Genomic DNA, 22,631 nt, shown 5'->3' on the forward strand with positions numbered 1-22,631 from the left:
ATTAATGTGCTTAAAACCAGGTTAGAGTCGGCGCCATACACAGAGCTGCATTAACAATCCAACAGATCCATTGGTATTAATTACTCCTCAGTGGGAGATAGAAAAGCTCTTCCTCCTCCCACCTGTTGTCCCTCTCACACACACACGCACTCAGACCACCTGCTTAAAACTGGCCCCCTCATTAACACGGCAGACTCCCCCCCACCTCCCTGCCAGAGCTAATTGGGTCACAATTTACCCCAGAGTCAGCACACCCTCACACAGAGTGGGAGGGGGAGTCTGAGACCACCACCACACTGTTTCAGCATATGCCCCAGCCAGAGGCAGTGAGATTAGAACAAAACAGCCACTTACTAATACTGTTAGTCACTCTGCGCCTGCAGGTGAATCATCCCTTTACAGATATGACTGCACTGTTATCTGCAGCTCCGCAAAAAAGCGAACTAAAATATATTATCAACAATGCAAAGGAGACGATGTGACTTCACATGTGTTACATCTTCAGCCCGGTTCGGTGCATGAGCCGCAGCTTCCGATGGTTCCGACTATGCGCTATATCTGAGGAGACCATCCCTATTTTTGAACACGCGCTGCAGATGAGGTCAGCCAGCCGTGAGCACTTACACTCACTGTCAGCGAGGAAGCCTCAGTGTGGTGGCAGATAAGACCCAGCTCAAATTGCGGTTTTGTGTTGTGTTGTTTTTTTTAACGAGGACGGTTCAACCTTGGTAATCTGCAATGCTCCTTCCCCCAATCAACCCACTGACTAATCCATTTCCTTGTGTCGCAGAGAGCCGCAGTTCAGCCCAAGGCCGAAACACGCTGGCACAATTAGGAGAGGAGGAAGACAATGGCACGTGTCCCAGACCGAGGAGCGAAAAATAATAGACACGGCTCCTTACTATTGGGAGCTTTTTACTTCAGTGCACGCGCCAAGATTTGAGGACGCTCACGCTCCCCTGCTGTATTCCTCTGCCACATGTCTGTTCAAAGAAAACACTGCTTGGCTAAGCGGTGACTCTCAGTAGATGTGATGATTACCTGGCTGCCATAGAGGAGGTCTCAGTCTGTATGGTTACTAGTAACTGAAACAAGGTAAAACAACAAAATGTACCTTCGCCAAAGTTATGTTTCTGTTTGTCTGTTAGCAGGATTATGGCAAAACTAGTTCAACAATTTTCTTGAAACTTGGTGGATCTGGACCGTAGACTGTAAATAAAGATGGATGATGGGCTCCGCTCCCACTATCCAAACATTAAGCTGATGTCCTGGAGGAGGACAGTGCCATCTTGTGCGTTTGGAGCCAGAGTCTTGGCAGGAGCAGCCAGGGGACGGAGCCAATCACAGACTCTCAGCTGTCAATCATGACATGTCACTCTATTTTATAACATCAAAATAATAAGCCATAAGAACGACCTACACTGACAGGAACATGTACTTTAACTTTTGATTTTGGTGCTTGTCCCATCTGCTAACATGGAGGAGGCAGGATTAATGACTGATCCTGCAGATGGCCATTGAGATGCTTTGGCTTCACGTTTGGGGAGCTGTCATGTCGTCCATCTTCACATTCAGACGATGGTCTGGAGAAAGTGGCAATAATTCATGGATCCTAAAACAAATCAGGGGTATCTAGGGAAGTTTTATCTTTGACAGTGACTTGAATGGGACTGTTGGGCCTTGGCAGAGGTTTGGGCTCTATTAAGTGACCCTTGAGTTTTCTGTATCACCATTCAAGCCAAAATCTCAAATAAGTGAAGACTTGCTGTTGTTCTTTATCACAAAATGAATATTAATTACATTATTTAGAGAGTTTTGGACAAACTAATATATTTGTGAGCAACAACTTGGAGAAATTGTATTTTTTCACCATGTTCTGACATTTTATAAGGAACGAAATGAATTAATTGAAAGCTGCAGGCCTACTATAATTTACTAAGACTGTGTAACGGAATTGTAGCATGCTCTATGAATCACGACATCATGTATAGTTAATCAAGACACGAACGAAATGGAAATTTGGCTTTGACATATTCCTTTGTGTTCAGCATTACTGATGAAGACATGAGGGTCAAGCAGGTAAACGTCACTAGCCCAGGTTGTTTTTCATAGATTCATCCATCTTTTAAAAACACTTGAGTTAAATATAAATCCTCTCATGCACTCATCTCATTGAGTCTGACCTAAAGCAAGCAGTGAAATCTTTGCATCACAATAGATCCATTGTGACACAAGGACAAGTTGTTGAGTTTTCTCACTAATTGAACTGTTATGAAAAGTTGTCAGAGGAACGCTTTAACCTCCAAACCTCGTTGAAGTATTTTTTTCTGAAATCCCTGCATAAGAAGTGGTGAAGGAAATTAGAGATGCAACAAACGTTATCTCTACTGAGACTGATTCCTTTACGTCAGTTCAGGCCAATATATCATAACCAGTGTAAACTGATCTAATACCAGTCTATTTCATTACAAGTCAATTTCCCAAATTAAAATGTATGTATTAGAGCTAGGGTTGGTAATCCTGGGAAAGCGAGTAACAGCAGATCACTCAAAAAAAATGCGGCCATTACATCCCACCCCCTTTAATCTGCCCTCCCTCAAAGCCACACCCCCAAAACACATGAAGGCACACTGACTGACAACAGCTAGCATTTCATTCGTCGTGTGTATCTTACAGTCCTGCAAGGGCCAGTGAAAGGGACGACTTTTAAATGAATGGCAATCGAGAAGTAATATTGAAAAACCCAATATTGAAGTTAAATATTTGGGGATCATTTTTCTCCTAAGAGATTAAACAAGGGTAAAACAGCAACGCCACAGTAGTGTCCTATTTCAAATGACTCCTTCAGAAAGAATATGTTATTATCACTTTTTTTTAATGGGTACAAATGTTGTTTATGGTCAAAGCGTTGACTCTTTTAAAGCCTCAATTAAAGAGCTACTAACAAGAAAACAACTCTGGAGAAAATACTTTCCTACCACAATAATCTAAAATTAGGATCAGATCCACAGGCCAGCGCTTGTAACTGAATTTATCTCTAGCCCTGTCTCTTTTGGGGTCGCCTCCTGCAGCTCGGTTGTGTCATGTCATCATTTTCAAGCACAGCCAACTGTCCAGTGGACCTCCATTAAGCTGCCAGGCGACTGCAGCGAGATCTGTGACAAACTGTGAAGCATCTTCATACACACACAACATGTAGTGCAAAGGAACACACACACCAACTTTAAGGACAATAACAAATAAAACAGAGCCTACCGGCAACTTCCAGAGAAGCATTGCGACTGATGGCATCTCCCAGGGGGTTGCGGGCCACACAGGTGTAGATGCCTTCGTCTGGTTTGCTCCGTCGCCCGTGTACGATGCGCAGGAAGAAGAGGGAGCCACTGGGCAGGAGCATGCGGTGGGATCGCGGGTCGTCCTTGTCAGTCTCCACACGCTCGCCATCTTTGTACCACTCAATGCTAGGAGTGGGTCGGCCCTCTGCCTTGCAGTTGAGGGTGGCGGGCTCCCCCTTGGAGACAATCAAATCCGAGGGGTCCTCCACTATTCGAGGCCCGCTGTCCTCCAGCCGTGCCCGGGACCCTGTAACGTGGAGATGAGGACAGATGTCACTTACGAGGCTGAGCACCCACTTTTATAGAAAACACAGAAATAGATAATGATAATCGTTCGTTGGAGATGACGGACATAGATTTTGTTTTGGATAATAGCGGTGAATCGTTACAATATCAATACATTCCCCTGAATATTGCTATATAAATACAGTTATTTTATCATAATCATGGGTAATAACTCTTCGATGGTTACTATGATTTCAGGGAGGACGTATTCCTATAACAACCTTTAATATCCATTCCTCAGCAGGGGTTTCTGTTGCTTTCTAGTAAAGTGTGCATACAGTATCTTCAAATAGACGCTGCATGTGCCAAGGATGAATTCACACATGTGATATGATAATGGCCAATCTCTGTGTCAATCTGAACCGTTGCAGAGGCTGAGATGATGAAGTCGGAGGAAAAGTGGGCATAACACAGACAGACCTGTGCGTATGAAAGGGAGAGAGGATGTGAGAATAAAACAGAAAGATATAGATAACTCCCATATCCCTCTCTCTGGGGATCCATTTTCTCTTGGCTGTGAGGGAAAGGCCCACTGCTTCAAGACCGAAGGTAAGCTTTTAGAGCAAGACCAAATGTCTCTAACAATGTGTTACAGTTGGAAAAAAATGAATAATTCAAAATCCTGCTGCTTTTAGTTTGGTTCTTAGGAACAGATGGTCTCTCCCTCACTGTTAACAAAAAAGAAAGAAAGATGGGGAAATGAAATGGTCACTGTGCGACTGATTACTATGCGGCTCTGTCTGAGGCATTATTTTCAGGACATAATCTCGACTGCTTGAACGTCCTCCTTTATGAGCAGGGAGGAGCGGCTGGGACTAACCCTATGACACACATGTCGCTGCACACGCTTGCTGTTACATTATACTTAAATCTGCGGCATCAGGATAAACCCTCACTTTTACGCCGTAAGCAGATTTATGTCTTTTCATGAACTGATTTGATCCCCGCGGAGTTGCCATCACGACTCAGACCCGAGGTAAACATCCAAAGAGCGATGCGAGCGCTCTCAGCTAACACCCCGGGGTCACGAACCAGGACAGCTCACTAAACGCTAATGCAGGATCTGGATGAATACTAATCGGGCGGTAAAAATGTGCCGTAGCACTTCCACTTGATGCAAAACCACACTTTGTTTACATGAAGAGGAGCAAGTATAGGGTGAAACATTTCATGCTGTGTGCCCATAAGCTGATCCTCTAAGATATTAAAAAGTGCTTTCCTGCGGATTATATCTCATCAGAGCTGTATAGCATCTGTGAAGATTACATATTGACACATCTGAATCGTTTTAATTTTTGAAGAAGTATCTCTGCAGACGTCCATGTCCTGATGGTGAACTGGGGTTTTTCTAAGCACGCAAAGGATCCGCTGGCAGTTTAAAGTCCCAAGCCGTGTAATACAGTTACATCACACACTGAGCTCCCTTCCACTTCAGTCGTATCTGGAGTTTTATCCCAAAAACAAATACTGAGAGACAGAGTCGAGCTCTTGAAAGCAGAGCTGCAGTGTTTCAGTGATGGGAGTATTGTGAGACATGCATGTAAACAACTAAATGGTAAAAATCGATGCTGCAGAGGCCAAAATATCCTGACTTCTACTTGATAACACCCAAGGAAAGATGAAGGATTAATGACTTTTGGATTTTCTTTAGCTGATGTGAGATGTGATGTTTGTTTGTTTGTTGTTTTTTGGAGGCAGCTCTCTAATCTAAAGACTCACATTGAATCTCAGAAAATCAAAGACTGTCCTGGTGTAAACAGCCAATAATTAATTATTTTTTTCAACTTCTGTTTATTGGAATTATACATGGATAATTCACAGAGTCAACATTTTTAATACATCCTACATAACTCCCATCCCGTGTGCCCTCCCGTCATCCTCGTCCAGCATCCCCTTGATAGACACACCACCAAAAATTGTAATAAACGTCTGTATACAATATTGAGTATAGCCCAGTCCTGATGTACTTAGTTTTATAAGGAGTGTACAATACATTTTTATTTATTTATTGTTTTGTATGTTGTTTACTTTATATTGTATACAAACAGCCAATTATGACCAATCTAGTGTTTTGTGTTTTATTTCACTCTTGCTCTGTTTTTGGTCTCCACCATCTTCTAAGAAAAATATCAGGATGAAATCATTGGAAATTGGCTGAAGTGGAAACGTCATTCTGCTGAAACGATATACTTTGGTTAATTTTTTAAAGATATATTCTTGTTTGCAGCCATGATAAAGTGCACAAACTAAAAATAAGGATTTTTGTTTATATATTTAATTTAAGTTGATATATTAGATAAATTCCGGACATGGTCTCTTTTGAAAAAAAGATTCTAATCTCAATAAAATGTCCTGAATAAAGAAAGTTGACTAACTATATTACCCTTAATAGGTCTGTGGTAGAATTTCTTTCTTCAAGAATTATTGTAAAATCACTGATATATTAAAATAGCTGCATTTACACTACCTGTATTGTTGAAATCAGTCATTTGTCTCTTATAGTTATAGATTATTCTGATCGGCTCCTTTTTATTGTCTCCAAACTTCTTTTGATACCAACAAATCAGTGGTTACCTCTCATCCAGTAAAACCATCAACATTTAAAAACATTAACACCCCCAAAAATGATTAACAATATGTCCTTTTAATCTGAGTATTATATAGAATTGCAGAGTGTCTGTTTAGTTACATTGTCTTTCCAGTGTTTATGCAATCGAGCTGTCCTTGTCCAGCTGTCCTTGTGTGTGTCATGGTGTATTGTGTTGTGTTGTCAAGGTTGGTTTGAGTTGGTTTGAATAGCTTAACCGTCACCATACAACGAACAAACACTTGTGGATCGATTTGACCCCTTGGGAAATACTAAGAGTGATACTATCTAATGATTCCAATGCAGACACAGCAGAGGATAAAAAGTGTGACAGAAGCATTTAATTTTTTCTATCCCTGGGGATTATTAATGAGATTGATTGGGCGCTCATTACAGCCGCAGCTATCGTGCAGCAGAATCAATGCGGAGTCGTGCGGATTCATTGCAGGCAGAATATTCATGTGAGGAAAAAAAAGGAGGAATAGCAAACAGCTTCAGGTGGTCGAAGTGACGAGACAATCTGCTCCTGTGACAAGTGTGCAATCAATAAAAAAAAAGGTCTACACCACCTTGAGCCATCAGCGACACGTTGTGTTTGTGAGAAGGAATAGTTTCAAGGTAACGTTTGCTTCATGACAGGAAGATTGTGGAGTAGTGACTGAAAGCACCTTTTGGCAAAAAACGAAACTCTTAGCGCTATTGACGTGGAAAAGAAAACTTCACAGGCCTCAGTGAATGTATTTTTTTTTTTTTTTGTCGGATCATAAACGCAACCTATTAGAGTCCACAGTGGCTCCTCAGAGATATCAGGGTGCATGTGGAAAAATGTTGAGTGTGAAAAGTATTAATCTGGGGCATTCTGGTGTGAAATGAGCTTCACATTTACAAGGCATGAACAAGTAGAGGAGGACTCCTCATGTAGAAGAGTTTACATAAACATAAATCCTTTTCAGACATGAATTCCGGAAGTTTAGGTCTTTGGACTTTCCCACTTACATATGCAGAACCCAGCAGAAGATTGTCAGAGTCAGACGTGTTCTCGACAACAGGAAAATATTCATTCTAACGTTCAGGCGAGGGTTTGGCGTCTGGTTAGAGCTGAAGCAGGGGCTAAACTCCACTGCTGAAAGCACCAACTTCAGTGATTGCCCTTATCGCTAAAAGCTCTCAATTCTCTTCGTCTTTCAGAGTTGACATTTTCGTCCGCATCTTCTACGTGTTAGTCAACTCTTTTTCCTCCGTGAGCTATTGTTTTCTGTCTTGTGTTACTCCAAAAACCTCATCGACACGCCCACTTTTATGGTCACATGGGCTCACTTGGCCATTTTCTAGACATTTTACTCGGGGGGGCTGCTAGGGAAAGTTCTGGACTACTTACAGAGAAACCGACTCTGACATTTTCATTTTCCCACACAGCCCCTCTGGAAAATTCAAGCAAAAAAAAGCAGATATCGAAAGAGATGCTTCACAAACTACTGCCTCAGATAATTCATGGCTTCCATAGTTGTTAAAACAGCAAGATACGGTTCAGTTCAACACATGTATTAATTGAACAGAGTTATATTGACTGTTATAGCACAATACAAATCCCTGTTGAACCCCCGCCGTGAAGACATTTAAGAGCAGACTAATCATTCAAACCATTATAAACGGGTCTGAACTTGTACCAGCAACACAGACCTTCAGCACAACTCAACATTCTTGAGGGGACATTGTCCATGAGTGTGCTCGCTCCATGCAAGGTAATCGCTCCGTGGTTTACTCTCAAGGCTCTCCTGAGTGTGAGGGTGAGAGGCAGCTGTGCTTTTCAGAAAAGCACAGTAAATTTTATTTAAAAGCTCGACTCATTTGATATACGTTGACCCTTCGAATAGTATTTTATTCTCGTTAACATAAATCGATTTCTCTTTTTCATGCAGTCCCTTCTAATTTTGATGGATCCTTCCGTTACACTACCTCAATAAACTGCCTCATAATTCTTTAAATTCTATAAAAATATTCTTCACTTTAAATCTGCAATAATTAATCTTTAAATATTTAGGGGGGAGGGGGGCGCACAAAATAGCTGTAAAAACAACCCTGACATAATATCACATTTAAAGCTGATTATATGCACATCCACCAGTTAAGGAGCAAGTATGACCATCATGAATGTGTCCACCTGATGAATAGAAGTCCAGAATTCCTTTTCTTTTAGCTCTGTGTTTGGTCTCCACCGTCTTCTGAGGGAAACACTGAATATGAATCTCAAGCTGCTAAATGCTCCACTATGTTCACCAACTACCCTCTAACTGTGTGTCTGCTGTGGGTTGCTGAGCACGTAGTGTACTGCCAGAGATGCTACAGCTGTATCCCAGTTCAGGGGATGCATCCTTCGGATGCTGCATTTGAAGACCGACTGTGGCAAGCAGAGGCTGTCCCATTTTGAAGGTTGCTTCCGTTCCTGAGCATTGGATCCTTGAAACACAGCTCAGGACAGCAGCGAGGGAACCAGGACAGTAAAGTTGTGGTCTTGACAGCTGAAACGCTAATTGACATGCTGCCACTTTCTTTTCATTCTGTTTGGTGCAACGCTGTTATAAAATATTGATTATACCAGTAATTTGTATGCAAACGTAGAAGTCTAGCCCGTGTCTTTTTGACTGGATGTCTATAAGAACTTCATCCCGAAACGCCATCAATAAAGTCGGTGATGAGTGCGTGGGACTAACTTTCCTTTCCAGGGGGTATTAATAGCATTAGAGCAGCGGGCTCATTATGATTTGATCGTGTGCATGGTTGATTTGGGGGGATAATTGTCATGGTTGCTTCTGATCTGTGAGAATTTTTCCATTTGTTCACAAAGCAATGCAAAAAATTTAAAAACAGCATCCAGAGAAGCGCAAGCGACCAAAGTCAAATGAAAGCTCATTAGTGCAGCACACGGCGCTGATAGACAAGTTATCGCATCGGTCCTAATTGCAAACCCTGACACACACCCGCATGTTTGCTCGGTGCATCTCCACCATTTCTGCCTCATGGAGCACACAGAGTGGGCAGTGCAGGAGCTGAAGGGATGATCAGGATCACGTTTGGAAAAAACCCTGTTGATTCAGGCTATATTTGGCACTTCCTGGCTCGTAGTTGTTGCCTTACGTAACAGTGGTCGCGTTCATTAATTAGTATTTACAAATAATAGCCCCGCGTTCTCCCCGGGGGCAGAAGTGTACCGCTGTCACGCTAATGTGCAAAAACAACAATGCCACAGAAGGACATCTTGTTTTGCTTCATATCTCTGTGCCTCTCAGACTTGTGCACTGGACCTGTCAGAGCTCACAGCTTGATGTGAAACTCAACTACTAACTACCTGACGGGCAGAAAACTCTGAGACTAACTTTCTCATGCTCTCACGCTACAAGTGAGTCCGCAGCAGAAGGTTGACAGCTCGTCTGCAGAGATTAACTTGAATCTTTTTCAATTTCAATTCATTTACATACTTAAAAAGGCCAAAAACATTTGAGGAGTCCCTCTGACATTCCCAAGTAATCTCTGCGGGAGGACGATAACGTGCCACAGCAAACTGAATTTCAAAACACGTCAGGTTAGATTTTTCTTCTGGCAGCGGTCTGGGCGTTTAGTGCCTTTGTTTGGCAACTGTCCTCCTCAGCCGTCATCTAATCTCCAGAATGATGTCATCAGCGGCTGTGCCAGAAGTGGGACATCATCAACATCCGGCGACATGACTCAAGCCCATGGCACATTAAGACGACTAACCAGGTCCATGCAGTGGCTTCATCATCCCCGGTCATTTCATCATGAGAGGCTTTAGTCAGCCCTCAGCCGTATTTGTCACTAAATAATGAGCAGGAGGACAGAATGGACACAAATCACCAGCTAAAGGTTGTTTAGCATCAATTAGTTCCACGGCTGAGTCTGAATGCAACTCAAGATAACTGAAATTTCGAGGAGACATTGAATATTAGCCTCTACACTGATGGCATATTAATTAAGAATCCGTGTGTGTGTGTGTGTGTGTGTGTGTGTGTGTGTGTGTGTGTGTGTGTGTGCGTGTGTGCGTGTGTGTGTTTGTGTGTGTCTGTGTGTGTGTGAGTGAAGGTGATTGTTGTTGTTTTCCTCTATACAATCACACAGAGGTTTCATAAAACAGAGCCTTTAACTCCCACCACACATCCTAGCACAAACAGAGAGGAGCTTACTGGTAAGACGCAACAACAGGAAAATACATATCTCACTATAACACAAAAAATAATTCCTATTTATCTGAATATTTGTATGAATAAACAACGGAATAAAATCTACAAGTGGGGCATATGTCTTATCACGACACCCACAGAGGTCATGGAGCCTATTTGAATCCTCTTCTCTCAAGCATTTTTATGAAAAAATGCTTGAGAGATGCTTGCATCCACATTTCCCGCTGGATGCAAATCATCCAGCGGGAAATGTGCAGTAAACTCGACGTGGGAATAAGTGGAAACGCTCACTCCAGCTAAAGAGAAGTAGGCAGAAGGTGTGGGTGTTTTAAAGTGTCTTTAACGAGGAGCGGAGGCACTAGTGTATGATATTGAAGCAGAACGAGTGGTGAGAGGTGTCACGGCCACCACAAAGCTCAGGATTTATTGTGAAATTATAGTTTATTATTGAAGATGTAAAATAGAGCTCGACCAATAACTGCTGGACCCACGTGTCAGCTGTTATTAGTTTACCGCAGATATACTGGAGTCAGTGTGTGAGTTAATAGACTGACGGGAAAAGAGTCAAACGTGAGATAGCTTTACTTATTAACTGCAAAAGATTCTGCTGAGTGCATCTGGTCATGAAGTTTTAAAGCTGCCATAATCATTTTGTTTATATTAACAGTGAATTACTATTTCCACTCCTATGTGAAAGAAGAGAATCCCATCCACAGGACCGCTAATCTGTAACAGGCGTTTTTAACTTCTTTCACCTCATTGTTTTGGTTTTCCAGCCGGCAGATTCAATGTATTTAGTTGACTCTTATTGTCCCCTAAAAACAAACCGTATGCAACTTTCCCAGCACAAATTAGCAACCAGACAAAGCAGAGACGGGTCTGTGAACACAGCAAAGCATTTAGCAGCTTAAGAGACAAATATTTAACCACACTTATGTTTTCATTGCTGTCTGTCAGCAACATTACTCACAAACGACTGATCCGCTTTCCATGAAATGTATTCCTGGGGTGGGGCATGACTCAAGGAAAAACCCATTTTGGAATGAATCCAGATATACAAGCAGATCCAGGATTATTATTTTATTTTATGCAATTAGATGGTACTTTAGCCTTGGTGGAGGAATACATTCTACAGGTGCCCTATAGTGATGATAATGTATTTGGCTAGATACATGGTTAGGCTAGTATACGAAAAATGTTGCCTAAATGTTTGCGTTTCTTTCTTGTCGGACATTTTAAAGTCTGTTTTTAAAGAAATATATTGTGACTTATGTTTACATGTTTACTTGCCAACAGTACTTGTCTTACTACTGCCTCTGGTGGCGTGTGGATGCCAGCAACTTTCAACCGGTGGTAAATTATAAATTGAACCACTAGAGGGACGAAAATTACACTGCAACATAATCCTACACATTTTTACCACAAACAAAATCATTGACCCTTCAGGGAACCGTTAACGGATCAAATGAGAAATATTGTGTATTTTCTTGTATGTGTTGGTGTAAATAAATTCACATCAGCTATTAAATTGTTTTCAAATCTTCATATTGGTACACTTCTGAATTTACTTACTGTAATTGTTATCTTTGATAGTGCACAGCATATTTCTTGGTTCGATTTAATTTCATATCCACTGATTTTAGTTCAACTCATTATTCCAGACTGAAACACACCAGATATCATGATGCATGCATCAAAAGAATAATACATATTGTCTGTTTTTCATGGTAAAGTTGCATAAATTAATCGGAGACATAATCAATGCACATCTGCACTCTCATGAATTGTTTTTTTCTGAGCCCTGCTTTTATGTGGGCTTTGGATTAAGGCTTGGAAATTTAAACTGTTATTAGAGCAATGGTTAAAATATATAATCCCTTTCTCAAAGGTAATCAAAAAATGAGCTTTTGAAAGCATTTTTCAATAACACGAACATGTGAACCCCCATGAACACTTTTGCAGGAGCCTGTGGCTTTCAGGACTATAAGCCTGTCACTGAGAATATGTGAGCTGAAAGTGAGAGTCAAATATTTTCACTCTTTGCTCGAGTGGATTCTCCTTTGACCTCTCCTGCTGCCTAATGGCCTCCATGTGAGACCACCTCTGAGCTGATGGAGAGGAGGTCACTGAGGAAAGGTGCATCTTCTTGGCATTCACCAGTGGTATTTTAATATTACAGATTTATGCGTGGTTGGCATTTGCTTTTACACACACACATAAATATATATATTTGATGTGTTCAGTTGCCACAGCTGTCAGGGAAATGTGTTTGAAATTCAGCTAAACACACCGTTCACGTCCCCCTGGAGTGACGGAACACACGATAAGACGAGTCAAATAGGGTGCACAGTGAGACAGTCACGCCATATGGGCAGTGTGTGTGTGTGTGTGTTTGGGTGTGCGAGAGTGTGTGAGATTGTGTGTGTGTGTGTGTGTGTATTTTGTGTGTATACTTGTTTTTGTTACCTATTTAGGACCAGTATAAACACACATTGTGAGGACCAAGGACCTTATGGGGACAATAGCCTGGTCTTGCTGAGGTAAAACATAATTTCTGAGGTCCTGGTTAAGATAAGAGGTACAATGTGAATTTGCCATGGTTATGGTTAGGTTATGGTCCTTAATGAATGGAAGTCAATCGTTGTCCCAACAAGGCATCTGCCAAAACCTGCTTGAGTTTGTGTGTATGTGTGTGTGTCTGTGTGTGTGTGTGTGTGTATGTGGGGTCCAGGTATAACTCAGGGACCTAAATCTGTGTGCACAGTCACATTATGGGGACTTGTCTTCCTTATGGGGACAAAAGCAAGTCCTCAAAATGTGTATTAGATTTTGAGTTGCAGACACGTTTTAGGGTCAGCTTCAGGTTGGAGTTATGGTTAGGTTAGGGTTAGGCCTGTAGTAAATATGGTTAAGGTTAGAGTAAGTCTGGAAACCAATGTTATCCTCCACGAAGCCATGGAGACTCGACTGTGTGCGCGCGTGTGTGTGTGTGTTTGTGACTGTGTGTGTGTGTGTTTGTGTGTGTGTGTGTGTGTGTGTGTGTGTGTGTGTGTGAGAGAGAGAGAGAGAGAGAGAGAGAGAGAGAGAGAAAGATTGAAATTTAGATTTAAAAAAGACATTTCTGCTTGAGTATTTCTCTTCCTTACCTGAAGCGATGTTGATGAATGACACAGTCACAAGTAGTAAATGTCCAAAGTTCATCTCCCCTGTGTCCTGGTGTCAGCTCCTCTGAGAGTCTGCAGTGTCCGCTCAGTGTCAGATGATGTTGTGAAACCTCACTCAAAACAGCTGAGATGCGACTGGAAGACAATGAACCTGGAGAGTAAAATCACCCCGAGGAAACTTTGATGTCACTCCCAGAAAAAGACGTGCCAGCAGCGGGATGAGAGGCAGCACCGCCCCGGAGGAAGCTTCAGCAAAACTCGGCAGCATCACTTCTCCGTCCAGGCATGGTCCATCACACACACACACACACACACACAGTTCTTCCTCAGATGCTTGATATATATAAAAAAAACAAGGTTAAACTGTATTCATCCGCTTCTTAAATAAAACGAGCCCTCTCCTCGGAACGGTCTCAGGATGAAGCGTCGGTACGAACGAGGCTCCGCCGAGCTGCACACTCCTCGTCCCCGCGATCCGCAGCAAAATGCTCGGCCGCCTCCAGGAGTCAGTGTTTTAAAGAGACACGCACGACATCTGCGCCCTGAGCGTCCTCGGTGTCCGAGAGCAGCCAGAGAACTTAGAGCAGCACATATCACAGGCTGATCTTTGACTCCTCTGCAGGGTCAATGTTAGACAGGTTAATTATAGAGGTTTTATGGAGGTCTTCATTCCACTTAATTGCTGTCTTTGTGATCGTTGTATGTCTTCATGTCTAAATGCATTTCATATATAAATAAAGTGTATTTGTCAAGCTCATTCCTTTGAGTTGATGGGAATATTTCATTTCAAGGTTTAGGAGTTTTAAAGAACATTATTTAGGTAAGGATACAATGTTATGCAGATTGAAGCTTCTTGAAGAAAAACCATGCATTTCACATCAACTGAAGAGTTATCTAGATTATAGGAATCCCTATTCCATAAATACCATGTTTTTAAATGCACAGTGGACGTGAGAGAAGGACGCACTGCAGATTAAGAAAAAGCCTTTCAAGTAGAAAACACACGTGCAAATTAAGAAAACCACTTCATCCATTTTGATGACAATGCTTTGTAATGTTAAAATACATAACGTGAGTTGATCTCTCTTTTGAATAGATTTCAATCAAGATATTTTTATTTGAGCCAAACTCTTGACATTTAACCACCACACATCTATCTTAAGACATAAACATTGAATAAGTGGAAATCGTGTTTCAGGTTATTTATATTCTTATTAGCTTTACTTCTGATCTATTGAGACACAACTTCAATGATTCCACTATTATTTATTATATAATTGCTAATCTGTTGAATCGGTGCTGTATTTTTTAAATGATGCTTTGGATCAATTATTGAAGTAAGATGTTGAAACTCGACCTGTGTGGGATTTCAGTTTAGTTCTACAATTTGGATTGTCAGCAAATTACAAACAGTGTCAGTGAAGGAAACTACATAATGACACAAACATCAAATATTGTGGATATATAGTGGTTTTACCAACTTGTGATTGGTTTTACAGACAAACCACTTTTTGAATTCTCAAGCACCTCTGAGCCTTTTCATGCAGCTGCTTCTTCGACGATCTCTACCCATTGACTTCTCAGCCGCTGCCTCGGTTCATCTTTCTGTTCAGCTTTTTAGATTTCAGCACAACACATGTCTCAAGTAGTTCATAATGACTTCTCTGAGATGGAATGTGACGCCCTCTGAGACCAACGTGTGATTTCCTGCAGCACAAATGAACTTGACGCTCTAACTATGACGATTACAGTCGTTTATTAATAACCTCGCTGCACAGCAACACTAACACGTGAACACGATCATTGCTCTCTCAGTTTCATCATCATTGTTAGCCATCCTCTCTGCTACTGCTGCCAATGAGGGTGGAGGAGGTTTGACCGCACATGTTAGCCGTCACCCGGCGTCCTCGCCACTAAAGATCGTTGCAGTCCTGCTGTCTATCATCCGCTGTCTGATTCGGTGCTGATTTATTTAGCAGCTGTTGTTCCCACTCCCACTCGTCCACAATCCGAGGCCCCTCTGGAGCCACTGGTGCCCAGCCGGGTCTCTCTCTCGGGGACTAGTGGACACACATGGCTCCCTGGGGGGTACGAGCTCGGTTTCACTTGCTCATTCCTTCCCCCTCCTCCAACACAGAGCAGACCGGTTCCTGGGCGCTGTTGCTTCGACACCCTCCACCTCATTGTCTCCATGTCAGGCTGTGAGTGTCCGACGTGATGGAGGGCAACTTTTGGACGGTCGGGCGCCTGCTCTCCTTTGTTCGTCTTGAATGGGACTCGAAATTGGGCAACAGAAGAGGAGTCCAGATGTCTGTAGCAAAGGCGTGACACAAAGAGGGTCCACAATGGCTCCAATCACAGCTCCAGTGGAAGTGTGGACATTGTTCTTGTCCACAAAGGCTTAACAGGCATAAAATAGAGGCATCTCAGCAGCAGAGTGAGGTGTAAGATGGGGATGGTGGTCGTATTTCAAGATAAAACCCTCAGAGGAGCCTGGGTACCCAGGTGGAGTCAGGCCTCAGTTTCCCCTCTTTGTGTCTCTGTTGAACACACACACTTTTTTACTCTTGCTGTTGTTGGATACAATTTTGTGCCGTTTTCCATCCTCTAATAAAACTCATATCTTTCATCAGACTGCATGTTTTCTCCGGCTTTTTCTCCCGTGTGGACATTAAACATTCAATCAAGTCCTTCCAGCCATGCGGCTTTGTCTCATTTGGACAGACATCGTCCCCGCTGGAAAACTCAGCAGGTTCACAACATTTCAATTAACCGGAGCAGATGTTGTCAGTCAATCAGAGTCTAATATCCTCTCTAATTATGCAGAGAAAGACCTATTCTTCGGTTTAATGGGATTAGATTAACGAACTAAAAGGAATAGTTTGACATTAGCGACGTTTCCATCCAAATTTAGCACAAATTGAACCAAACAGAAAGTAAGAATTAATGTGCGTTTGCATCCTCCACCATTATGCCAATTCTGTTCATTGAGATAAGCAGCAAGTGGTGCTAATTCTCAGTTGGGAACCATAAAACCATTAACAACACAGAGGAAGGTGCCAGTTAAACCTCTAGCTGTGGGAAGGCATGTGGACAAATTGAAGGAAACATGGTATTTGTGCTATTGCCTGTTTTGATTTGAGAAACGTTACAGTATTCAACTGTCCACAGATCTGATGTGTTTGTTTCACACTATCTTTTTAATGACAGAAGCCATCTTTGAGAAAAGTTTAAATTGACGTTTGGTTTTCTTTCGAGCCATTTCCCATCCACTTACATGGAGGTTGCAGGATTTATGACCTATGTTCAAATCAAATTCAAATAATAAAATACTCCAGCTTAATTATTCCTATATTTGTTTCGCACTTTTTTGCTTGTGTCCATCTGACTGTTAGGATGCAACAGGGTTTAAGGTGACACTTGCCGCAGATAGTGTGTGTGTGTGTGTGTGTGTGTGTGTGTGTGTGTGTGTGTGTGTGTGTGTGTGTGTGTGTGTGTGTGTGTGCCCTGACAGAACAGGGAGGTACAGATGGTGGGATGTGGCAGTCTGTCTGACTGCGGTGAAGAATGTGAATTCAGCTGTTGGCCTCTCGCCCCCCTGGCTCTGACCTTATGTGTCTCTGATCACCGTCTGGCTCCATCTCATTATGACAAAGTCCATATTGCTTCCCAGTCACAATTTAGCTGCAAAAATTACTGAAGAAAAATGTAAAAGAAAAAAAAAGCGGAGGGCACCGTTGGCACTGATAAAAGCTGAAATACCTCTCAGGATTTGGCTGCCGTCCCTAATTGAGCTCCTGTTATCTCTCTTTACTCGGTCATGGGTCTTGGCTGTTGACCCACTGAGATACTTTGTCAGCAGATTTCATTAGTCACAGGAGCAGGGCTTTTGTTTCCCTGCGGAGACGGTGTGCCTGTGTGTATATGCAAGTGCAAAGGACCTTTAGATAGCCAGGAGGACTCCAGAGTTTATTTATAGGCTGAGTGTCACAGCAGCACAGGGCCACTAGCAGCGAGTCACTCACACCCAATGCACCAGAATGCAAAGGTAAGCAGCGACTATTGCTGCAACATTTGGTTCAGTTCTTTTTTTATTTTTGGTCTGGGACCTTTGCCAGCAGAGGGAGCATGGCGGCTCCTCTTTTCTCACACCCTTAAATGGTGGTGTCACATTGTCTGAGAGTTGTTTGTATTGAGCAGTGCACGGAGCTGGAGGAACCCTGGAGCGAACCAGACTCCTGCTGCATCTGATAAACTGATATAATGAGCCTGTGTGAGGCGGCTTACAGTAAATATCACAGTCCCTCTCTGCAAATATGACATGCACTCCTCTCCCAAATGATGGTGCACGCTCCCAAAACAGGCACTAGTGCGGAAGAGAGAGTTTTTGTAGTTTATTGTTTTCTACATGTGTGTATGGGAAGCAGAGTTTTTGACGGGATAGAAACAGAGGCACGGAAAGTCAAAATCATGAGGCAAGAAGTATGGATTTTGATTTGCTATGTCCAAATTCTTACTCAGTAAGTAATACGTGTGAGATAAAATATCATAAATACCATATAAATGTGAGATGTGTTCATATTTAACTGCGATCACATCATAGTAAGTCAATATTATGAAGTAAAACGTTTTGATTTCGTTGTGGTTCTACTTTAATGTGCTGGAGCTACTTTATGACAAAAATAAATTTGGTCATGATAATATTAATTGAAGAAATGTATGAAATAAAAATGAAATGAAGAGATAGTAGGTAAAAGTATTTTTACTATATTATGGCTTCTCTCTCATTATTGAATTTCAAGCACATAATTCTGTCCAGATAAAAAATATATACATATTTTTAAATGCTTGTCTTGCATTACGCCCAAGTGGTGATATGAAACATACTAAATCAGGATTTCTTTATGTATGCACACATGTTTACAACTTTAAATGATTGAATATATCCTCATCCACTCATTTTACACCAAGTGGTGGTGATCTGTCAACATGTCAGCTGCCTGATGTGCCTGTAAAATGATAATGTGATTGCTGTTTTTTCAGAGAAGGTCTTGTTTGGTGAGTTGTACATGTTGTTCGGGGAGAAATCTGCATTTTATGTGACAGCGAATTCCTATTCACACAGATTTCGACAAGATGAGCTCCTCTCAACAATGACACATGCAGTGATTCTGCTTTCTGCACAAATGAAGGAGGGAATAAAGTGATTTTTCTGTTTCCACATCTTCATCCATTGGCTGCTCTGTACAAATAGAACTCTCTTGTAATTGCCACTTGTGCTTGAGAGCCCATTTATCTATTCTACAACATTACATCACAGCCCTCGAGTTCTGCTTCTGCTCCACGAGTCTGTGATGAAAATATCAAACATGTTCAGCAGCTGGTGAAACTACAACTGAAGCAGAGCAACACTCAGATATTTTCAATGATAATCTCCTTCAATGCTTGTTACAGAGCAAACCCAACGATATAGCATGTGGACGTTTGGATTAATCTCCCCAACAATGCTTCAGACATTAGAGTGAATCACATGGATCATGTGAGACCAACTGAACACAGGAGGAGCAGCTGATTCCAGCAAAGGCTCAAGAGCGATCTCTGCTGGTCTGAACTTAGAACTACACATTTATCCAGGGGGACATCAGCTCTTCTCAAGTGTCAGCAGAACTGATCCAGGTTTTAAATTCAGTTTCAGATTCAAGGCGACTGTGGTCACATCTAAAAATTCAAAATTCCCATTAAATAAAATGTGCAATTCCTCTGGATGATATTTAATAACTTGTATGCAGTGCATCAGAAGACATCAGCATGAAAAAAGGATACATCCTGGAGCCAGCATTTATTTATATTATGGATTTCTCTGTTTGGTTTGAAATTATCACAAAATATATATATAAAAAAACTATTTCATAAAGCTGCAACCCAGTTGATAGTTATTAACATAGAAACAAATGTCTTTTTGTCTTAGAATGTCAGTTTAGTCAGAATAACCTCCTGCTGTGAAGCGGAAGTTAATTCAAAATCCATAGCAATTTATTCTAAAAATACATTTTCCAAGATTTCCTAAAGATAGCAAATCTCAAAGGCTTCAGAGAAATATGCATAAATGATGCACAACACATTGAGCATATCTTTCATTCAATGGAAATGTGCAGCCATGCATGAAAATTGGAAGATCTGGGTTTTGATATTTCCCAAAGATAATAAACAGCTCTGCTTGTTGTCACTGCAGTTAAACCTGCAACACAACACTGCATTGTGTTAAAGGTATCTTCTTATGTGGTGGACTAGAAGTATAAAGTGACATGAAAAGACATCACATTTTATTTAATGTACATTGTTACATTCCACCAGCAACAACTAGGATATTTCTCATTATATTGTGACATTCAAGGACCAAGTGATTTACCACCTAATGGCTGAATTGAGAAACAATTAGACCATTTCATGTAATTAATCAGGAATCAATAATGGAAATGCCAACAGGACACTTTTTCAGGACTGATTATTATTTGGCCATATGTTGTTCAGTGTTTCCTGCATCGACAGGTGATATCTCATGTATTTCTTTATTAATAAGTGTGAAGATTTAAAAAATGCAATTATTTTCCCATTATCTCTCACTCTCTCAGTTGGTCGTCACCTTGTTTTAAAAGAAATTCCTCGTGACAGGGGGAGTCAGAGCTCCCTCTCCAGACTGATATCACTACACAGAGACGTCATCTTGTTTATTTGAAACATCTTCTCATGCTCCTCTTCATCTGTGAAACCTAATCCAGCTCCTCCTTCTGCAGAGGAACAACATTCTGGCTCAGACACAGTTTTCTGGAGACAATAAAAACAGTTGTGTTTTTGTTAGAGACTCTCTGTCGTGCTGAGCTACAAAAGCCGCTGTCGTGTACAGTGTCACGGGGAGGGAGAGTACAACAGAGGCAATGCTAGTGTGAAGCAAATTGGCAATTAAGATTAATAACCAGAATCACAGCAGTTTGAAGCGTTTGGAGGGACAGAGAACGAGGAGGGGACAGACTCACAGCAGCCTGTGAGGACTGACATTTACCTTCCACTACAAAATTTTATAATGTAAAAATTCATATTTATACTCATAGGGAGTGGATGTGATTATGTGTTATTGTGCTGCACAGAAGCAGAATCACAGCCTATTATCACTACCTAAAATAAATAAATCTTTGATGCCCATTTCAGTCTCACACGAGGTCATTCTCATATCCCACGAGCGCGTCCAAATCTAATCTCTGTAATGATGGTGAAGACTGATAAACGACAGAGGAGTCGTATCATCAAACATGTGGCAGCCACACACACACAGACACACCCACACACACACTCAGCCTCTGAGGTTACACACAGACCTGACTGTGGTTCAGCTGCACGTCCCTCCCGCACAATATCAGCGTGTCACCGTCAGGACATTTTTAATGGAAATAAAAAGAAAGCAGTCAGTGTCCAGAACAAACTAATGGCTACAGTTTCACAGCGAGAATTCTTCAAACTCTTTTCACTTTATACACAGATGCTTCCAGCACTGAGAGAACAAAGTGATTCATCAATAATTAAAAGAAATTAGGAAATTAAGACATTCAGGTTCATTTTCAGTTTGATTCCATTTCTCTTTATTGAGCTGGAAAAAGATTAATTCTCATATTTGTTTGGCATAAATGCAAATACAAATCTAAAGTCTTTCCGGTTCAGATAATCAACAATATTCCTGTGTGACCAATTCCTTGCGGATTTTTTTATGTGAAAAGACATTAAAAACGTCTCCATGCATCACAAATATCACTTCCATTAAATAAAACAGTGGCAGCTGAATTCACCACATGCTGTGATTTATCAACGAGGTCACTCAAGTGAGCATCAAGATTATATTTTAATGTAATTTATCCAAACGTAAATCACCTAAATTGTTCCTATCTTTAAAAACTGTCATTGTCAAGTCATACAAAATACAAAGAAGAACAAATGTGAAGAAGAAAAAATGAACTAGAGGTTCAGCGTGTAACATTTAGATGAAAGGGATCTATAAGCAGAGATTTAATATATAAACATCCTAGTGATATTTTTGTTAGACGTAAAAAACACGACGTTTATATACGTATAGTTCCAAAACAAGTCTAAACAAAGAATTAAAAGTCCCCAAAAGGATCCAAAAAGTCTCTTCAAATGTCCTTTAGCATGGGAGTAAGTATCAAATATACTGTACAGAAAGTATTTTAAAGCAGTGCAGCTTCAACCGGCTACAAGAATAAGATGCTGAAGTATCTGTAAGAATAATCACATGAAAACATTAAACATTAATCAGCAACTTAAAATATAAAATATATTGTTATTGTTGTGGTAGTTTGCATTTTAAATAAAAGCACGCTGCATAAAAGTAGAATAAATGGACTTCGCGTTGGATGATACAGAATAATACAGAATAAGCAGCTGGGATGAAGCTATATGTGCCTGATAATAAGATGGGAATACAGAATCTGAACTCTGTATGTACAACGTAATTACAAGTTGTATTCAGAACATTGAATAACACTTATCTAGTTAGGTTCCAGTCAACATGCACGGTATACAGTCAGACATTTTCTGACATTAAGTTCCACATGTTTGATTCCCTGCTGTGGCCCTGTTGTTTGAGGACATTGCATGTTCTCACTCTGGACGACACAGACACTCAGGTCAGGAGCTGAGACATCAAATCTGCCAGCGGCTCTGAGCGTGAGTGTGAATGATTGTCTGTCAATCTGTATCAGCCCTGAGAGCGACTGCTGACCTGTCCACTGTTTACTTCTTCATAACCTGCAGGTTACACCCCCACAAATCTCTACAAATAAAAAAGCAGGCGTATGGACAGACTGCTCCTGCGCTTCAGGCGTTACACCACTAGGTGGCACAGAAGAACACACTAATCTGAGCTCTGTACTTGGTAGGAATACCAGCATTCCATCATTCTGCTCTGACACTGAGAAATACAGAGTGAATTTACTGAGATAGTGTAGTATTTATGCTCCTTTATATTTATACATTACTACATTTAAAAGGAAGATACTGC

General features: G+C 41.3%; 1 protein-coding gene across 2 annotated transcripts in view; it reads right to left on the minus strand.

The window, feature by feature from the left end:
- The window catches only part of LOC133952401 (roundabout homolog 2-like), a 44,599-nt gene extending 30,580 nt beyond the window's left edge, over positions 1-14,019 (minus strand). For both annotated transcript variants that reach the window (XM_062386824.1, XM_062386823.1), the window contains exons 1-2: positions 13,547-14,019; positions 3,256-3,582 (exon numbers count right to left, since the gene is read on the minus strand). In XM_062386824.1, coding sequence (XP_062242808.1) covers positions 3,256-3,582; positions 13,547-13,601 — 382 coding nt within the window. In that variant the 5' untranslated portion in view covers positions 13,602-14,019. The remainder of the gene's footprint in view (positions 1-3,255; positions 3,583-13,546) is intronic.
- Positions 14,020-22,631: the final 8,612 nt, after the last annotated feature.

Source organism: Platichthys flesus, chromosome 4 (genome assembly GCF_949316205.1).
Source record: "Platichthys flesus chromosome 4, fPlaFle2.1, whole genome shotgun sequence".
NCBI lineage: Eukaryota > Metazoa > Chordata > Actinopteri > Pleuronectiformes > Pleuronectidae > Platichthys > Platichthys flesus.